The 20,758-nt window shown below is 43.6% G+C and overlaps 1 protein-coding gene across 2 annotated transcripts in view; it reads right to left on the bottom strand.

Annotated features, from left to right (window-relative positions):
- KLHL14 (kelch like family member 14) overlaps window positions 1–20,758 on the bottom strand; it is a 156,391-nt gene that overhangs the window by 22,924 nt on the left and 112,709 nt on the right. For both annotated transcript variants that reach the window (XM_077270421.1, XM_077270422.1), the window contains exon 4: window positions 10,223–10,312. In XM_077270421.1, coding sequence (XP_077126536.1) covers window positions 10,223–10,312 — 90 coding nt within the window. The remainder of the gene's footprint in view (window positions 1–10,222; window positions 10,313–20,758) is intronic.

A 20,758-nucleotide genomic window follows, 5' to 3' on the forward strand; every position in this document is an offset into this window, starting at 1 on the left:
TTGAGTACTTGGTGATGCCTTTTGGGCTCTCTAATGCTCCTTCAGTGTTTCAGTCCTTTATGCATGATATTTTCCGGAAGTATCTGGATAAATTTATGATCGTTTATCTGGATGATATTCTGTTTTTTTCTGATGACTGGGACTCGCATGTAGAGCAGGTCAGGATGGTGTTTCAGGTTTTGCGTGAGAATGCTTTGTTTGTTAAGGGCTCAAAGTGTCTCTTTGGAGTACAGAAGGTTCCCTTTTTGGGGTTTATTTTTTCCCCTTCTGCGGTGGAGATGGACCCAGTCAAGGTCCGTGCTATTCATGATTGGACTCAACCCACGTCAGTTAAGAGTCTTCAGAAGTTCTTGGGTTTTGCTAACTTCTACCGTCGTTTTATTGCTAATTTTTCTAGCATTGCTAAACCTTTGACGGATATGACCAAGAAAGGTTCTGATGTTGCTAACTGGGCTCCTGCAGCCGTGGAGGCTTTCCAGGAGTTGAAGCGCCGGTTTACTTCGGCGCCTGTTTTGTGCCAGCCTGATGTTTCACTTCCCTTTCAGGTTGAAGTGGATGTTTCTGAGATTGGGGCAGGGGCCGTTTTGTCGCAGAGAGGCCCTGGTTGCTCTGTGATGAGACCTTGTGCCTTTTTCTCGAGGAAGTTTTCACCTGCTGAGCGGAATTATGATGTTGGCAATCGGGAGTTGTTGGCCATGAAGTGGGCATTTGAGGAGTGGCGTCATTGGCTCGAGGGTGCTAAGCATCGTGTGGTGGTCTTGACTGATCACAAAAATTTGATGTATCTCGAGTCTGCTAAGCGCCTGAATCCTAGACAGGCCCGCTGGTCATTGTTTTTCTCCCATTTTGACTTTGTGGTCTCGTATTTACCAGGTTCAAAGAATGTGAAGGCTGATGCTCTTTCAAGGAGCTTTGTGCCTGACTCTCCGGGAGTCGCAGAACCAGTTGGTATTCTTAAAGAGGGAGTTATCTTGTCAGCCATTTCTCCGGATTTGCGACGTGTGTTGCAGAGATTTCAGGCTGGTAGACCTGACTCTTGTCCACCTGACAGACTGTTTGTTCCTGATAAGTGGACCAGCAGAGTCATTTCCGAGGTTCATTCCTCGGTGTTGGCAGGGCATCCGGGAATTTTTGGCACCAGAGATCTGGTGGCTAGGTCCTTTTGGTGGCCTTCCTTGTTACGGGATGTGCGGTCGTTTGTGCAGTCCTGTGGGACTTGTGCTCGAGCTAAGCCTTGCTGTTCGCGTGCCAGCAGGTTGCTCTTGCCCTTGCCTGTCCCGAAGAGGCCTTGGACACACATTTCCATGGATTTCATTTCAGATCTCCCGGTGTCTCAGGGCATGTCTGTCATCTGGTCATGTGATCGCTTTTCTTAGATGGTCCATTTGGTACCTTTGCCTAAGCTGCCTTCCTCTTCCGATCTGGTTCCTGTGTTCTTTCAGAATGTGGTTCGTTTACACGGCATTCCTGAGAATATTGTGTCTGACAGAGGATCCCAGTTTGTTTCCAGGTTCTGGCGATCCTTTTGTGCTAGGATGGGCATTGAGTTGTCGTTTTCGTCTGCCTTTCATCCTCAGACTAATGGACAAACGGAGCGAACTAATCAGACTCTGGAGGCTTATTTGAGGTGTTTTGTTTCTGCGGATCAGGATGATTGGGTGACTTTCTTGCCGTTGGCTGAGTTTGCCCTTAATAATCGGGCTAGTTCCGCTACATTGGTTTCGCCATTTTTCTGCAACTCTGGTTTCCATCCTCGTTTTTCCTCGGGACATGTGGAGCCTTCTGACTGTCCTGGGGTGGATTCTGTGGTGGATAGGTTGCAGCAGATCTGGAATCATGTGGTGGACAACTTAAAGTTGTCACAAGAGAAGGCTCAGCGTTTTGCCAACCGCCGCCGCGGTGTGGGTCCCCGACTTCGTGTTGGGGATTTGGTATGGCTGTCTTCTCGATTTGTTCCTATGAAGGTCTCCTCTCCTAAATTTAAGCCTCGCTTCATCGGTCCTTACAAGATATTGGAAATCCTTAATCCTGTGTCCTTTCGCTTGGATCTTCCTGTGTCGTTTGCCATTCACAACGTGTTCCATAGGTCTTTGTTGCGGCGGTACGTTGTACCTGTGGTTCCTTCTGTTGAGCCTCCTGCTCCGGTGTTGGTTGAGGGCGAGTTGGAGTACGTGGTGGAGAAGATCTTGGATTCTCGTCTCTCCAGGCGGAGGCTTCAGTATCTGGTCAAGTGGAAGGGCTATGGTCAGGAGGATAATTCCTGGGTGGTTGCCTCTGATGTGCATGCGGCCGATTTAGTTCGTGCCTTTCACGCTGCTCATCCTGATCGCCCTGGTGGTCTTGGTGAGGGTTCGGTGACCCCTCCTTAAGGGGGGGGTACTGTTGTGAATTAGACTTTTTGGCTCCCTCTTGTGGTCACTAGTGGTATGACTCTGGGATTGTCTTTTTTCTGTTTGGCACTCACCTGGGTCGTTAGTCCAGGGGTGTCGCTATATTAACTTCCTGGATCCTTAGTCCAGTGCCTGGCATCGTTGTAATCAGATCCTTCTGTTGCTCCTGTCTGCTGGTCCTGGCTCTTGCAAAATTAAGCTAAGTCTTGCTTCTTTGTTTTTTGAGTTACTTGCTTTGCTATTATTTTTGTCCAGCTTGTACTAAATGTGATTTCTGACCTTGCTGGAAGCTCTAGGGGGCTGGTGTTCTCCCCCCGGCCGTTAGACGGTTCGGGGGTTCTTGAATATCCAGCGTGGATATTTTAATAGGGTTTTTGCTGACCATATACAGGTCCTTCTCAAAAAATTAGCATATAGTGTAAAATTTCATTATTTACCATAATGTAATGATTACAATTAAACTTTCAAATATTATAGATTCATTATCCACCAACTGAAATTTGTCAGGTCTTTTATTGTTTTAATACTGATGATTTTGGCATACAACTCCTGATAACCCAAAAAACCTGTCTCAATAAATTAGCATATTTCACCCGTCCAATCAAATAAAAGTGTTTTTTAATAACAAACAAAAAAACCATCAAATAATAATGTTCAGTTATGCACTCAATACTTGGTCGGGAATCCTTTGGCAGAAATGACTGCTTCAATGCGGCGTGGCATGGAGGCAATCAGCCTGTGACAATGCTGAGATGTTATGGAGGCCCAGGATGCTTCAATAGCGGCCTTAAGCTCATCCAGAGTGTTGGGTCTTGCGTCTCTCAACTTTCTCTTCACAATATCCCACAGATTCTCTATGGGGTTCAGGTCAGGAGAGTTGGCAGGCCAATTGAGCACAGTAATACCATGGTCAGTAAACCATTTACCAGTGGTTTTGGCACTGTGAGCAGGTGCCAGGTCATGCTGAAAAATGAAATCTTCATCTCCATAAAGCATTTCAGCCAATGGAAGCATGAAGTGCTCCAAAATCTCCTGATAGCTAGCTGCATTGACCCTGCCCTTGATGAAACACAGTGGACCAACACCAGCAGCTGACATGGCACCCCACACCATCACTGACTTTGGGTACTTGACACTGGACTTCAGGCATTTTGGCATTTCCTTCTCCCCAGTCTTCCTCCAGACTCTGGCACCTTGATTTCCGAATGACATGCAAAATTTGCTTTCATCAGAAAAAAGTACTTGGGACCACTTAGCAACAGTCCAGTGCTGCTTCTCTGTAGCCCAGGTCAGGCGCTTCTGCCGCTGTTTATGGTTCAAAAGTGGCTTTACCTGGGGAATGCGGCACCTGTAGCCCATTTCCTGCACACGCCTGTGCACGGTGGCTCTGGATGTTTCCACACCAGACTCAGTCCACTGCTTCCTCAGGTTCCCCAAGGTCTGGAATCGGTCCTTCTCCACAATCTTCCTCAGGGTCCGGTCACCTCTTCTCGTTGTACAGCGTTTTCTGCCACATTGTTTCCTTCCAACAGACTTACCATTGAGGTGCCTTGATACAGCACTCTGGGAACAGCCTATTTGTTGAGAAATTTCTTTCTGGGTCTTACCCTCTTGCTTGAGGGTGTCAATGATGGCCTTCTTGACATCTGTCAGGTCGCTAGTCTTACCCATGATGGGGGTTTTGAGTAATGAACCAGGCAGGGAGTTTTTAAAAGCCTCAGGTATCTTTAGCATGTGTTTAGAGTTAATTAGTTGATTCAGAAGATTAGGGTAATAGGTCGTTTAGAGAACCTTTTCTTGATATGCTAATTTATTGAGACAGGTTTTTTGGGTTATCAGGAGTTGTATGCCAAAATCATCAGTATTAAAACAATAAAAGACCTGACAAATTTCAGTTGGTGGATAATGAATCTATAATATATGAAAGTTTAATTGTAATCATTACATTATGGTAAATAATGAAATTTTACACTATATGCTAATTTTTTGAGAAGGACCTGTAAGTCATCTTACTATATTCTGCTATTAGCTAGTGGGCCTCTCTTTGCTAAATACCTAGCTCATTCTTATGTTTGTCTTTTCCTCTTACCTCACCGTTATTATTTGTTGGGGGCTTGTATCCAACTTTTGGGGTCTTTTCTCTGGAGGCAAGAAAGGTCTTTCTTTTCCCTTCTAGGGTTAGTTAGTTCTCCGGCTGGCGTGAGACGTCTAGAACCAACGTAGGCACGTTCCCCGGCTACTTCTATTTGTGGTGCTAGGATTAGATATATGGTCAGCCCAGTTACCACTGCCCTATGAGCTGGTTTTTTGTGTTTGCAGACTTGGTATTGATTCCTGAGACCCTCTGCCATTGGGGTCATAACAGGGGGGGTTTATTTACTATTTTTTTTTATCTTGATTACTGTGATAGGATCTCACAGTGACCAAAATAAAACAAGTGGAAGAATCTTTCTTACCGGAGCAAGAAGCCGGCGGCCAGAAGAAGAAGCAGGAGGACCCAGGGACACCGGTAAGTATAACAGGGTCCCCGAATCCCCCTATTTCTCTGTCCTCTGATGTGCGATCACATCAGAAGACAGAGAATGACATCGCTTTTTTTTTTTTGCGGTCGCCGGTAAACAGTTAATTACCAGTTATCGCAAAACAGGGGTCGGTAAAAACCGACCCCGATCATGTTCTTTGGGGTCTCGGCTACCCCCGGCAGACGAGACCCCAAAGATCTTCCGGGTGCCGGGCGGCGGGCGCATGCGCCCGCCATTTTTTCCCCGGAAAAAGATGGCGGCGCCCATGAGGAGCCACGAGGAGCACCGGGGGAGATAGGTGAGTATTGGGGGGCTATCGGGGGCTATCGAGGACCCCATATCTCTGTCCTCTGATGTGCGATCACATCGGAGGACAGAAAAATTAAATGGCAAATCGCGGGTTTTTTTTTGTTGCGACCGCCGGTAAACGGTTAATTACCGGCGATCGCAACTCGGGGGTCGGTAAAAAAACCCCGAATCATGTTCTCTGGGGTCTCGGCTACCCTCGGCAACCGAGACCCCAGAGAAAATCCGACTCTGGGGGGCGCTATTCACTTTTTCCACAGCGCCGTTAATTAACGCCGCTGTGGGTTAAGTACCCTTAGCGGCCGCCGTTAAAAGGCGTATCGGCAGTCGTTAAGGGGTTAAACCTGTGTCGCGGAAATGGCTCAAAGCAGAGGAAAGTACTTGTTAGAACAACTCCTTAGCGCAGCATACAGAACTACAGAATACTGTCTTCCAGAACTGACAAATGACAGAACCCCCCCAAAACTCAGATTTTTATTAGATCCAGATTATGCCCACATACCCCACCTTGGTGAGCTCATATGGTGGCTGGTTGTATGTGGTAGGTCTTTAGAAGATTATGAGATCCACAACTTTTAGGATATCTTCGCTCATGGAGGTCCCAGGTGGGAGATATTGTTGTCATGTTTCCTGTTGTGAATTCTGTTCTCGAGCTCCCTCCTGTGGTTATGAATGGTACTTCGGTGAGTTCTGTTCATGGACTCCCTCTGGTGGCTGTGAGTGGAGCTGCTGGTTCTGAGATTCCTTCTCCAGCTGATCTCGTTCAGTCCTTGGCTGGCTGCTCTATTTAACTCCACTCAGATCGTTACTTGATGCCAGCTGTCAATGTCCTAGTACTGGTTCAGTTCTCTTGGATCTTTCAGATGACCTGTCTACTTCAGCAAAAGCTAAGTCCCTGCTAGCTTATTTGTTACCACTGTTTTTGTCCAGCTTGCTATTATATTTAATCTTGTTAGCTGGAAGCTCTGGGATGCAGAGTGGCACCACCGCGCCGTGAGTCGGTGCGGTGGTTCCTTTTGCACACTCTGCGTGGTTTTTTGTTAGTTTTTTATGCTGACCACAAAGATACCTTTTCTCTGTTTAGTTCAGTCTGTGCTGAAACCTATTTCATTCCTGTGTTTGTGACTTCCATCTTAACTCACAGTCAATATATGTGGGGGCTGCCTATTTCTTTGGGGAATTTCTCTGAGGCAAGGTAGGCTGTATTTTCTATCTTTAGGGGTAGATAGCTCTTAGGCTGCGAAGAGGCGTCTAGGCAGAGTCAGGAACGCTCCACGGCTATTTCTAGTTGTTGTGATAGGATTAGCGGTTGCGGTCAGCAGAGCTTCCACTTCCCAGAGCTCGTCCTGTATTGCTAGTTTGCTCATCTGGTCATTTCTAGTGCTCCTAACCACCAGCCCAACATAACAGTTTCCTTTCACAATTTTACCTTTCTATAGAGATGAAACATGGCATGGATAGCATGTTGAAAGTGTTTGACTGGCCTTACGGTGATTTGAGTGAATGCATTATGTTTGTCCCTTTGCTACAATGCTGAAAATATATCTCCCATTTATTTGTTTTTATTTATTTTATTTTACTCACTTATATAGCACCATTAATTCTACAGCGCTTTACAGACATTATTGGCACGGTCCCCATAGGGACTCACAATCTAGATTTCATCTTTGGAATGTGGGAAAAAACTGGAGAACCCGGAGGGAACCCATGCAAACACGGGGAGAACATACAGTGACAAGCAAAAGGGCAACAATTTTAGAATTTTTGACTTTCAGACTCCATGTCTCACCATCCACTACTGCTATCAACGTGAAACTACCATCATTTTATAGACAATCATCTTGGCTATATCATCGTTAAATTTGACTTGCAACTATTTAGCATATGATTAGTTATGCAGATTCTTGTCATGCCACTGCATTGTTACTGTTTTGCTCATGGTGGTGGAAAAAAATCTTTTTTCTTCCCGTATACTCCAAATTACAAGCTGTTCTCACATTCCCTAATAGCTCAGTGTGTTATTAGGCTGATTCCCAAGCAAAAGGTCACTGGTTTGAATCGAGGAGCAGCTATGAAGATTTCCCAACAGAAGAGAAGCAGCAGCATCCAGCTCATCGATAGCGGTCTACTGTCCAAGAAAATTACCAAACTGCATGTAAGTGCCATAGAGTTGGAAGAATATGACATGAAGTTCATCCTTGCAATCAAAGCCAAGAGGTGGCTGTCCAGGAAAAATATCGGCATCAACAAGTCAGCTCTTTCCAAGGTCTATGAGTGGCGTGACAAACACAGCAGTGGAGGTGGCTCGTATGCTTCGTAACAGTGAGATCACAGACGTCCATGCAAGCACCGTGTGATGCATGTTACACAAGTCTGCAATGGTGGCTCAAAAAAAGATGAGAAGCCTCGACTTCAATATTGTCATAAAAAGCGTTGGCTCGAGTTTGAAAAAAGTACAAACAGTGAACAGTAGAAGATTGGAAACAGGTGATTTGGAGCAATGAACTTAAAGTCAATAGACTAGGCACTGATAAGTGCAAATAGGTGTGGAAAAAACAAGAGAAAAAGGGGCTAACAGAGTGAGAAATTGAAGGAACTGTCAATTGACCCCTACAGTCCCCAAAACTCAACCCAATTGAACACTTGTGGGTAGAGTTAAAGAAAAACCTGTATACAAACCCAGGTGAGTCGATCAGTATGAACCAACTTTGGGAACATGTAGAAGAGATTTGGGATCAGCTTTCGGTCTAGACATGCTTGAATCTGATCAAGAGCATACCCAGAGGATTAAGAAGTGTTGAAAGGGTGGATTTACAAAATAATAAAAATTTAATTTTAAATTTTTAGGAGCAAAACAGTAGCAATGCAGTGAGATGACAAGAATCTGCATAATTAATCATATGCTAGATACTTGCAAGTCAAATTTCTGCAGGAGATAGTCAAGATGATTGTCTGTAAAATGATGGTAGTCTCACGTTCAAAGCAGTAATGGATGGTGAGATATGGAGCCTGAAAGACAACAAACTCCTTGGTGGGATTTGAACCCAGGACCCCAGCACTACAAGGCTGCAGTGCTAATCACTGAGACACCATGCTGCCCATAAATATCGGACGGATGCAAACCCCAATATTCATCACTGACCACTGGCTACAGGGTGTCTGAGAATCTTTTAAACATAAGAAGCCCCTCTACTTCTCCGCCTATGAGTATACGAAACCTAGACTTGGTGACTGATTCTCAACAGATCTCCTGTTGTAATTATCTGTTCACGGCAGGAGGTGTTACTTCAATTGAGGTTGAAGTGTCAGCTCTTTCTCACTTCACCAGTTATAATGAATTCAATATGTTCAATGTGAGGGTCATATAGTCTAATAGTTAAAGGAGTTGTCCGGGACTATTTTTTATTTTTGCAATGGCCCAAAGAACTCAAAAGCACGTAGTTACTACCTACCTGCCTGTTTTCCCAGCGATAATCTCTGCCACCACAGAGTGGTCACAGACTGCTCCTGCTGGCGATTTAGCGGCTCCTGATGATGTCACGTTAACACAGCAGTGACTTCCCTTCCGCTCTCCTTTGTTGACGGGTTGGGACTGATTGGCATCCGGCTCTCTGCTGTCTAATGGCCGGAAGCTGCCTGTCATTCAGCGTGACTCTGAAAGTTACACCTCTTTGACAGGGCAGCTGAGAAAAAGAAGAGCTGCTGTCTTGACAAGGAGCAGCTGAATTACCAGCAGGAGTAATCAGTGACCACTCTGAGCTGGCGTTGTGTAGAACAGACAGGTAGTTGCATCTGATTGAATGACAGTTCAGAACAGCGGCATCATCCAGAACGCAGAGGCACTGACACTGGCATAATCCAGCAGATTCAGAGCAGCAGCTGCAAACTTTGTAGCTGGTAAGTGAGATTTACATTGACTAGGAGTCTGGCCACCACTGGTACATGACAGCAGTGATCGGAAACCCAACCACAGAGCCATAAACAATAGAATTAAAAATAAATCTGCTCTTGAAAATGGAGAGGATTTTTAATGAGAAATGAATAGCTTGACATAAATCCCAATGATAGTCATCTTTTGCTGGGATTTGAAGAAAGAAGTTTCAGCATGCAAACCTAAGCATATTCGTAAACGTGAGGCCATTGTCCATGGGAAATGGCTAAGGTTTCTCAGGAATGCCGCCAGGAGCTGGTGTCTGGCTATGTTTTACCTCTACATCAGGTTATAACAGCCAAAGGGGATATACTAAGTCTTAAAGACACTTGTCAAGAAGGGGTTAAATATTTCTGCAGTAGTCATTAAAAGTGACATTTTATGTTGAATTTGGAGAACCCACTTGTGATGTTGGTTGTGCTGAGCCATTTACGGTAAATAGTTTTTTTTCATTGGTTTATTGAAACAGAAAGTTTATACATTCTGCTAATGAATATAATTTGCAAAGAGGGAAGATGTTTTTGTATTGCCTCTCTATATACAGACTATATGAACATACAATTGTCCCATCCATCTACACAGGTCATTCATTTTTATGTGTTACGTGTCCCTGTTTATATTCTATTGCACTCTGCATCTTCTCTTTAAATTCAGCTTAAAGTCTTTTAAGTGTCCATATTTCTTTTGGCTTTTTTCTTTCTGAGTCAACACTTTTAAATATTAATGTATTTTGCACTTTTAGAATTACTCAGCCCAGCATTAGGATGCACTGCAATTTAACATGGTCTGATAACTTTTTCATGTCTTTGGACGGATTTCATTTATTAAAGTAAGATTATTTAAATGTAATATCTCGGGCTGATGTTTCCCTGTATTGCCATCATTTTAGATTATACAAGGGGAGTAGATGAATAAAATATCAGTGCATGCTTTAGCGGTGGTGCAACAATATGTTTAACCCTGTAGGATGAACACACCGTAGCACAGATGGAGAAAAAGACGACTTATAAAAGTGATATTATGAGAGAAGCAGTGTCCGTTCTCACACATATATGGGTTTTCTTACTACTCACCATTAGGATTCCACTGGTCTTCACCTCCTAACACAAACAAAAAGTTTTCTACTTCAACCACACAATGATGGGCACTGTTGTATGGCATGACTGAAAGACATAAAATAATACCAGTAAGTAATTGTTTTTAATCTAATCTTAAAATAAACTTTCTAGGATTTACATTTTTTTATTGCAATGTATCTGTAGATGTTGTTATCATACACTCCTGGAATATTAAATTTACAAGAATACCTGAACCAAATACCATGGGGAAACCCAATATATATTTGAAATGGATTTTGGTACATTTACATTGCAGTTTTCCTTTGCTCTAATAAAACTGATCACGTGGGTCATAAAAGTTATAGAATTAAAGAACTAGTCATGAAGGGACAGAACAATGTTACAATCATGCAGTGCCCTACTCCTTCCCAAACATAAGGGCAGGGTACAGTACTGATCAATCACAGCTGTTCCCCAATCATGTCCTCTGGTCAGTTGGCTGACTTCCCACATAGCCTGTGAAAGTGCTGAGCGAGATGTCAATCAACTGAATAATGGGCATGACTGCGGTGACTTCTCAGTGCTACGCACGGCCCCGATGACTAGAAAGGAACAGGGTGCCATGCAATTGTAACATTGTTTTCTCCTTTCTCCAATGATTACAACCTATGAAAGACATGTGCTCTACATGCTAATTATCACTTATAACATGTTCCACTTGTACTTACATAGCGAATCTGGACCAGGTTCCCCTTAAGACGGGGATGTCATACTCAAATACTCGGTGGGCGAAAATTAAAACCTTGGACAAAGTCGCGAGCCCACCTTGACATTTATTTTAAAAATGCCTACAATTGAGGACATTTTTTCCTTATCAAAGGAGTTGTCCTACGAACAAAGTACATTTTAATTAATAGATCTTAAGAGTCAGATCACATGACCAGAATATTGGGTAGTTCCTCGTGATTAGGGGCGTACATAGAAATCATGGGTACTCTATAGCAGAAGTTGCTTCAGTTTCTTGTACATTTAGGGGTATGGCCATCCCCTTGGGGTGTGCACCTTATCTGCTTAGCTTTCCTTGGCCAGGTTTTAAAAACAGTCAGGCCCAGGTCCTGCTCTGCCCTAGTGATGGGTGGTCCGGCTCTTTTTTGGTGATCTGTCTCACTTGGCTCCGCTCACCAAAAATAGCTGGATCCAAATAAATCCTGCACTGTAGGTGAACACATTTAAGATGAAGTTAATGCATCCAAAATCCCGTCCAGCCATGGGGCCTACTTGCAGACAGTCAATAAAATCGATATTTGGGCGAACTTTGGATTGGGTGGGCCGGGTTTCGGTCATGGAACACAGTCATTTTACACCCAGTGAGAGCCATTCAGAGAATTTAGTGGTTCTTACAGGGGTGCCAGCTCCCATCATTCCCAGTAGGGAGCTGCTCTTTGTCTTGGTTCGGTTATGAACAACCCATCACTACTCTGCCCCATCCTATTTTATAACACATTTTACGTGTTACTAGTTATTTACGGTACTCTTGCAATGTTATTATAGGTTATATTTGCCTGTTGACAAATTACATAAATGAGTAATCTAAAGAACGTTCTCCACATTCAGAATATTTTACAGGTGTTATATAACCTGTATAGGCTATAGCACGGTATAAATCTACACGACGAGAAGACTGCAGAGAATGACCCCACTTTATTGCTTTAGGAAAGGTTCTTGTCGAAATCATACTTCCCTGAAACAAAGCCTGTTCTCTTCCACCAGTTGTCATGGGAATCTTGTACATACTGATTTCTCTTCAATTCTTTCAGCTAATATATGCTTCAATTTATTTGGATTAGTTTAACCAACCTAGAAGTGTCATGTCCTGGGTCGTACGTTACATCTGTCCATAAATGTCAGGTCCCATTTTTGGGAAAACATACAAATGTACCACTATCATATCATGCAAAGTGGCTGGAGCATTAGTCAGAAAATCATGTCCTTGCTCATCTCATCAAATGGACACCTTAAATCTAGGTGAGGACAAAGAGGGAAGCGATGTGCATGTTGAGGCTGGGAATTTATTGCTGGACACGGATCAACAGAGCACTTAGAAAACCAGTGCAGTGGGAAATCAATATGACACAGGGCCAGCTCTTTCTCTATAAACTTCTGCCAAAGAGAAAAAAAAGCCAGCCGAACTCACATGTGAATTTTTTCAGTTATATATCTCTCATTTCACATGATTTACTATCTCCTTCTTGCAAAATGCAGCAGTGCAATATGGAATGTTTAATGATAATTTTTATCATTCTGATGCTACAGGCTTCCTAAACTTGGCTGGGCTTTCAGGAAGATTTATCAAACTTTAGCTCGCACACATTTCCTATTGTATATTACAGTTTTTTATCATTTTTAGAGCAAGGATGTTATCGATATCACATGAAACTGTCTTATTAACTGATAACAGGGAAATTTCTGGATTATTTCAGGCACAGAGTATATGCAGGATTGGCGTTCAAGCTGATCAGTATTTCTGTTATTAATCCCAATGTTATTCACATGCTTCCTTCACTATTTAGCTGTTTGGTAAATAAATGTGAATATGTGTATATCTCATTCTGTACAATGTGGGACACGATGGGTCTATCCAGTGATTTTCCTCTCAGCCGACATCCCCACTATCATCATGGGTGACTTCAATATCCCCATTGACACTTCCACCTCAGCTGCCTCTAAACTTTTATCGCTCACTGTCCCCTTTGGTCTCACTCAATGGTCATCCGCAGCCCCCCATAAAGATGGTCACACACTGGACCTCATCTTCACCTACCTCTGTTCCCTTACTAATTTCACTAACTCACCCCTCCCCCTGTCTGACCACGACCTACTGACATTTTCTTCCTTCTCCTCTCCTAGTGCGCAACCCCCACTCCACAAACTCACTCATCCTTGTAGAAATCTCAAACACCTCAATTTACACTCACCCTCTGAGTCCCTTCTCCCTATTACAGACATAGCTTCCTTCCATGACGTAGATGCTGCTGCCACTTTTTATAACACCACAATAACAGCTACACTTGATTTGGCCGCCCCCTCACGCATAGCAAAACTTGCACAATCAACAGACAGCCCTGGCTGACTAGCCTGACCAAGGAACTGAGATGGGCTTCCAGGGTTCCAGAGCGGAGATGGAAGAGATCTTGTTCTGCTGAGCACTTTATTGCATACAAGCAGTCCCTCACCAGCTTCAAGTCCACTCTCACTGCCGCAAAACAAACCTACTTCTCATCTCTCATATCCTCCCTGATTCACAACCCTAAACAGCTCTTCAACACTTTCAATTCTCTACTCTGTCCCCCAGCACCTCCTCCCTCTCCTCTCATTTCTGCTGAAGACTTTGCCTCTTTCTTTAAGCAGAAGATCCATAACATCAGACAAAGCTTTGGCCCGCAGCCCCCAATGCCTCTCCTCTTGACTGCTCAGCCCTGTTCTTCCAAAGCCAGTTTCTCCACCATGACAGACGATCAGCTCTCCACCCTTCTGTCAAGATCACATCTCACCACTTGCACACTTGACCCGCTCCCGCCCCACCTCATCCCTAACCTCGCCAAAGTCTTCATCCCAACCCTAACACAACTCTTCAACCTCTCACTTACAAACGATGTCTTCTCCTCATCCTTCAAACATGCATCAATCACACCTATCCTCAAAAAACCCTCCCTCGACCCATCCTCTGTGTCCACCTATTGCCTGATATCCCTTCTCCCTTATGCCTCAAAACTACTGGAACAGCATGTTCATCTTGAACTGTCCTCCCACATCTCCTCCTGCTCCCTCTTTGACCAGTTACAATCTGGCTTCCGATCACATCACTCAACTGAAACTGCCCTAACTAAAGTGACCAATGACCTACTAACCATCAAGAGCAAGTGACACTACTCTGTCCTCTTCCTCCTGGACCTGTCTTCTGCCTTCGACACTGTGGACCACTCCCTCCTGTTACAGATTCTCTCATCTCTTGGCATCATAGACTTGGCCCTATCCTGGATCTCATCATATCTAACAGACCGGACATTCAGTGTCTCCCTCTGCCACACCACCTCCTCATCTCGCCCCCTGTATGTCGGTGTTCCCCAAGGCTCAGTTCTAGGACCCCTACTCTTCTCCATCGACACCTTCGGCCTGGGACAGCTCATAGAATCTCACGGTTTACAATATCATCTCTACGCTGATGAAACGCAGATCTACCTATTTGTACCTGACCTCATGTCAATGGCTGCTCACTTTCCCCAGTACCGCACGCTCAGTGCCTCGGGGTGACTCTGCCCTCTCTTTCAAGCCACATATTCAAACTGTTGCCTCCTCCTGCCGATTCCAACTCAAAAACATTTCCCGGATCCGTGCATCCCTTGACCATGAAACCACAAAAACACTAGTGCATGCCCTTATCATCTCCCGCACTCTGGCACCACTCCAATCCATCCTAAACTCTGCTGCCAGACTAATCCACCTGTCTCCCCGTTATTCCCCAGCTTCTCTCTGCCAGGCCCTTCATTGGCTTCCTATTGCCCAGAGGCTACAGTTCAAAACACTAACAAAGATATACAAAGACATTCACAACCTGTCTCCTCCATACATCTGTGACATGGTCTCTCAGTACCTACCTACACGCAACCTTCGATCGTCTCATGATCTCCTTCTCTACTCTCTCATCTCTTCCTCCCACAACCACATCCAAGACTTCTCCCGTGCTTCCCCTATACTCTGGAACTCTCTACCCCAACACATCAGACTCTCGCCTACCAAGGAAACCTTCAAAAGGAACCTGAAGACCCACCTCTTCCGACAAGTCTACAACCTGCAGCGATCCTCTGTCTGCTGAACCGCCGCATGACCAACTCTACCCTCTCCTAGTGTATCCTCACCCATCCCCTGTAGACTGTGAGCCCTTGCGGGCAGGGTCCTCTCTCCTCCTGTACTTGTGTGTGCCTTGTTTTACTCATGTTTATTGTACTTGTCTATATTTGCCCCGTTCACATGTAAAGCTCCAAGGAATAAATGGCGCTATAAAAATGTATAAGAATAATAATAATTTAATATCTATGCTTTTCAGTAATGTTATACAATCATATGACAGATTGGATTATTTCACATTTTACAACACATGTGCAAGCTGGAGAATAGAACATAAACACATCAGAATGTAAAAAGTTAGAAAATTACAAATACTTTCCAAAAATACAAGGACGCCTGAACATCAAATATCTGTTTGGATCAAATCTTAAAGGGAACCTGTCACCAGGTTTGTTTCATGTGAGATAAGACCACCGCCTTTCAGCGCTGATATACAGCATTCTAATATGTTGTATATATGCCCCCAATACGGCCTGCAAAGCATGAAAAAGACAGGGCAATCGGGTGTGACTGACGTTGCTGTCTTGTTCTCGTGCATCCTCTCTTCTTGCGATGCCATCCTTCTTTCTGTGGATGACGCGTTCTGCGTGACCCACACAATGTCTTCTGTCATTGCGCTCCTGCGCAGCTGCACTTCTCTTTGCCCTGTTGAAGGAAGAGCAAAGTACTGCAGTGTGCATGAGCAGAAAAAGACCAAAGATGCCCGATGCATGCACACTGCAGTACTTTACGCCACCCTGGTCAGGGCAGAGAAGTGCACCGATGAAATAGTGTGAAGCCAAGGAGACTATGTGGATGAAGTCGGCAATTATGAAGCAATTATGAGGAAGGCATTGCAAGAGGAGCGAAGGCACCAGACCAAGACCAGCAATGCACATCGGATCAGATCGCCCCACAGTTGGGTATTATGAAAGCTGTTTTTCTTGTCTTGTGGGCCAGATTGGGGGCATATACAGTATATTACAATGGTGTATATCAGGGCTGACATGTGGTGACCTTATCTCACATGGGACAAACCTGGTGACAGGCTCCCTTTAAATAACAGCGTTTGTATGAGATTAGAAACATCTATTCCTCCACACTCCCCCAAAAACATTGCTACTATTATGCATGGTTTTGTCTTGTATCACAGCTCATTCTCATACAACCTGTATAAAAGAAAACTCCACTCTTAAATAACAGTTTATACTATTACATAGTTATATCTATATGGAAGCTAGTGTAAGACCTCATTCAGACATCAGTGATTTCTCATGTACGCAAAAACCGGTATAAGGGTACGTTCACACAGGACTTTTTTGCTGCTTTTTTTTGCTGCTTTTTTTTATGCTAATTTTCAGCTGCTTTTTACAGTACCAGTAAAGCCTATGAGATTTCAGAAATCTCATGCACACACGTTGGTTTTTTGTTTGATCAGTTTTTTCTGCTTTGCTGCTTTTTTTGGACATAGGGCATGTCACTTCTTTCAGCGTTTTTGCTGCGTTTTTGCAGCGTTTTTTCACCCATTGACTTGAATGGGTGATGAAAAAAACGCTGCAAAAACGCTGAAAAAACGCATGTAGCATTATTTGCTGCTTTTTTTGTGCAGAAAATCATGGCCAGCAGGAAGGGATCTCACAGCCAAGAGCTTAGGGGTGTGGTTAGTGAGGTGTGAAGAGCCATTGTGAGCCATTGTGAGGTGTGAAGAGCCATTGTGAGGTGTCCTGATTGTGATCTATTGTGAGGGAGTTCCTGGTAGTAAGGTGTAAAGAGCCATTATGAGGTGTCCTAGCAGCTGAAAATTGGCATAAAAAAAGCAGCAAAAATCTGCAGCAAAAATCTGCAGCAAAAAAGTCCTGTGTGAACGTACCCTAAAAACGCACCAAAAACGCACCAAAAAAACGCACCTAAATTAGCATAAAAAAAAGCAGCAAAAAAAAGCAGCAAAAAAGTCCTGTGTGAACGTACCCTAAGTTTCATCAGTATGTCAGTTTTACCATTAGTGTTTCATCAGTTATTTTCACGTATGAAAAAAATAAATAAATTGCAAAAATTCTCCTATTCATTGCAATGTCAAAGGTTACTAACGGAGGCAACAACCTGCCTTTTCTCTCCTGCTCTGGCTCAGAGTGCTCACTGACCGCTCCTGCCGGCATTTCAGCTGTTCTACATCAACACAGCATCTCTTCTTTTTCTGGGCTGCTCTGTCAATGGGGTGTGACTGCCAATGGCATGCTGATTAACAGCCAGTTTCCAGCAGTTATGCAGCAGGGAAACGGTTGTCAATCAGCATAACAACAGAAGAGAAGTCGCTGCTGTGTCAACGTGATGTCAGCGAAAGCTGCTGAATTGTCAGCAGGAGCAGTCAGTGATGACTTTGTGCCAGCAGTGTTCGCTACCAGGCACAACAGGCAGGTAGGTAGCAACTACCTGCCTGTTAGTTCTTAGGCCCATAGTAAAAAATTAAATAGTCCTGGATAACCCCTTTAATTATGGACAGCACATGGATTGCACCCTAATGGTATCCATGTTTTGTCCATTATTTTCGCAAAGCCGTAGATTCGTATGTGTAATTTAGATTTGTAATGCAGATCAAAAACTGGCAAGTCTCCGTGATTATTTTACAGATAGTCTTCAAAAAAATCGGGACTATAATGGGTACGTGTTCTATCCACGAAAAACATAGAACTTGTACATGAAAAAGGGACACCTGAATGAGGACTATTTCTGTAACTTATTTATTCTGTTAAACTTGTGGACTGCACAAAAAACAGCATCATTTAAAGTTAGTATTAAGTTAGCACATGAAAAACCTCAAAACCAATGTACAAATTACTATGAATTTGTGTTAAAATTGAATTTTCCCTTTAAACTAATTTATTATCTATTTGGCAAAATGGGAGTTAATTTTTCTTGGAAGCATAACATTACCATAGCTGCAAACACTGCTCTGTAAAGGATAAAGTGATGGTGTTTCCAACAGTAACTTTCCTTATTTTATGTTGAATGTTGGTGAGTATTTTTGTCTTTTCTGGCAAGACTTACCATGTACACTAATTCCAATAAATACCATGAATAATGTGTATCTAACATTTGTGCATTTTGTTAAAAGTGTCTGTCAGTAGTCACCGTGCAGCTCTAAAAATATGTGATAAAATGGCCAGGCTTGGCGCTGCTCCGAATATCAGGTCCCAGGAAAGCCATGGCCTTCAGTCTTTAATCCTTATACAGGGATGTGGACTTACACAAGGACTCAGGGGTGAGTCCTCGGAGTACATGCTGGTTAGAACCAGGAGCATTTACAAGGTGCAAAATCATATATAGTTACATAGTTAAGTGGTTGAAAAAAGACCTAGGTCCATCAAGCTCAACCTTTCTACACCAATTGCACATTTTGTCACTAATTTAACTATAACTCACAATGTTCTGTATATCAAGGAAATTATCCAGCCCTTTTTTGAAAGCAGTTATAGTGTCTGTCATTACTACCTCTTGTGGTCGGGCATTCCACAGTATGACTGCTCTAGCTGTAAAGAACCCTTTCCTATTTAGCTGCCGGAATTGCCTTTCTTCCACCTGTAGCGAGTGCTCCATAGTCCTTAGTATGGTCTTTGGAAGGAATAAGTCATGTGCCAGTACTTTGTACTGGCCACACATATATTTATACAAGTAAATGAGATCTCCTCTGAGGCATCTTTTTTTTTAAGCTAAACAAGGCCAACTTTTCCAACCACTCATCATATGAGAGGCATTCCATCCCTTGTAATAATCTAGTTGCTGCCTGTGAATGGATTCTAACTTCTGAATATCCTTTTTAAAATGTGGAGTCCAAAACTGGATCCCATATTCTAGATGTGGTCTCACAAGCGACTTATAAAGGGTTAATGATACGTTGGGATCGCGAAAATGTATCTCTCTTTTTATACATCCTAAACTCTTGTTCATTTTTGAAAGGCAGAAGAATGTTAAGGAAACAGGTCGATGTTAGAACAGGAATAACACAGGCTGAACAAGGGCAAAACTGCAGATATCCAGAGTAGTGCTCACTAAAACTGGTAGAAGACACTCACTCTCAGGAGGTAAAGTGAGGAGCAGCTCTGCCAACAATACTAAGTTCCAGTAGTAAAGCAGGGCTACCACATAGGTTGCCCTCTGTCGCCTGATGACCAAAGCAGAAATATAGGGGACATGCACTGATACGGATAGACTATAGTTTGTTTTGTAAAGTTATTTTTAATTAGCTGATCTCTACCTACCGTAAATTCATTTTGTAGTCTGAGACTCAAGAGGGAGAGGGACATCCACTACTGAAAGCACCCCCCATAAAAATTAAAATGGGGGTCTCATGGTGACACGAACTCTTCATTTTATTTATTATTGCCATGGGTCTTTTTGAGGTCTCTATGTTACAAAGGGTTAATTTCAGTAAGCTGTGTATGACACGAGCAGGTTGTTCCAGTTTATACAAGTTTTTCAGTGGTTCTTTTATTTCTATTTTCACTGGCTCAAATAAAAAGAGCGGGAAGAATTGTTTCTATAAATAGCTGGCTCTACCTGAGCAGCTGGTCATTCTACAGGAGCTGCAAAAGAGTGAAGCCAATAAAACCTTATAATGAAAGACCTCATGAGGGAAGTTGCTAGGAGAGCTGAGGAAGAAGGCGGTGCTGACTGGCTTTTGAAATGTCTGTCTCTTAGACACACGACGGATACAGATGAAGATAATAGCCAGCCCTTAGAAGACACAACTTCTGTCATGCCGGCCACAAGAAGTGAAGATTCACTAAGGAACCTGTGGAAGAAAACAAAGACTCCAGAGCCATACTCGCCTCCGCCGCCATCTGTTCAGGAGGAAGCATCTAGCTGGAGGGCGGTGCATCCTCTTCAAGACTCCCGGAAGCCATCGTGAGACCGTCGGCATCATACAGAGGTGGCGCGTACAAGCACGGCGGCCAAGGGACTTCGGGCAGCGAATCCCCCTGTGAAGTCCAGAGCATGGAGGAGAAGAAGCCCGCGACCGGCCGCATCTGTCGCTTCAGTCTCCTGGCATGACAGGGTGGCTGATTCAGAAGAAGAAGACGAGCTTTCTCCTCATCCAGCGGAGCGGCTGCATTCCCCTACTGGAGGCTTGAGCGCAGGCGACGCAGAATCAACGGACCAGGATCTAGATGTTTCTAGGAGGGATGAGAACATACATGTTCCTATATCTGTCCCTAATATTGATAATTTAAAAGCTTTGATAAGAAGTGTTCTGTCAGAATTATTAATGAAGGGTGAAGGGAGCAATTTGAGTAAGGATAGACAGCATTGTCTTTAGTGTTAAGTGTAAAGCCTAGTACTGCTTTGGTATTTACTACAGAGGTAATTGATCAGCAGGAAATGGCCTGTTTCTTGGGTTAGAAGAAAAGTGACTTCCAACTCAGTGGTACTAGAGTTATTCACCATTTTGACAGCTGTAGTCATATGGGGTTAAAGCCTAGCTAACAAGAGAGTTCTTATTTTATCAGAAAATCGGGGTTTACTTTTGGCAATTAACACCTTATCATTAAAACATAGTTGGGCATCCAAGCTTTTACGTCATTTGGTTTTAGTTTGTCATAATCAAAATATATGGTTGAAAGCCAAAGTAGGTAAGAGCAAAATTAATATGATTGCATCTTCCCTTTCTCA

This window comes from Ranitomeya variabilis, chromosome 6 (genome assembly GCF_051348905.1).
Source record: "Ranitomeya variabilis isolate aRanVar5 chromosome 6, aRanVar5.hap1, whole genome shotgun sequence".
NCBI lineage: Eukaryota > Metazoa > Chordata > Amphibia > Anura > Dendrobatidae > Ranitomeya > Ranitomeya variabilis.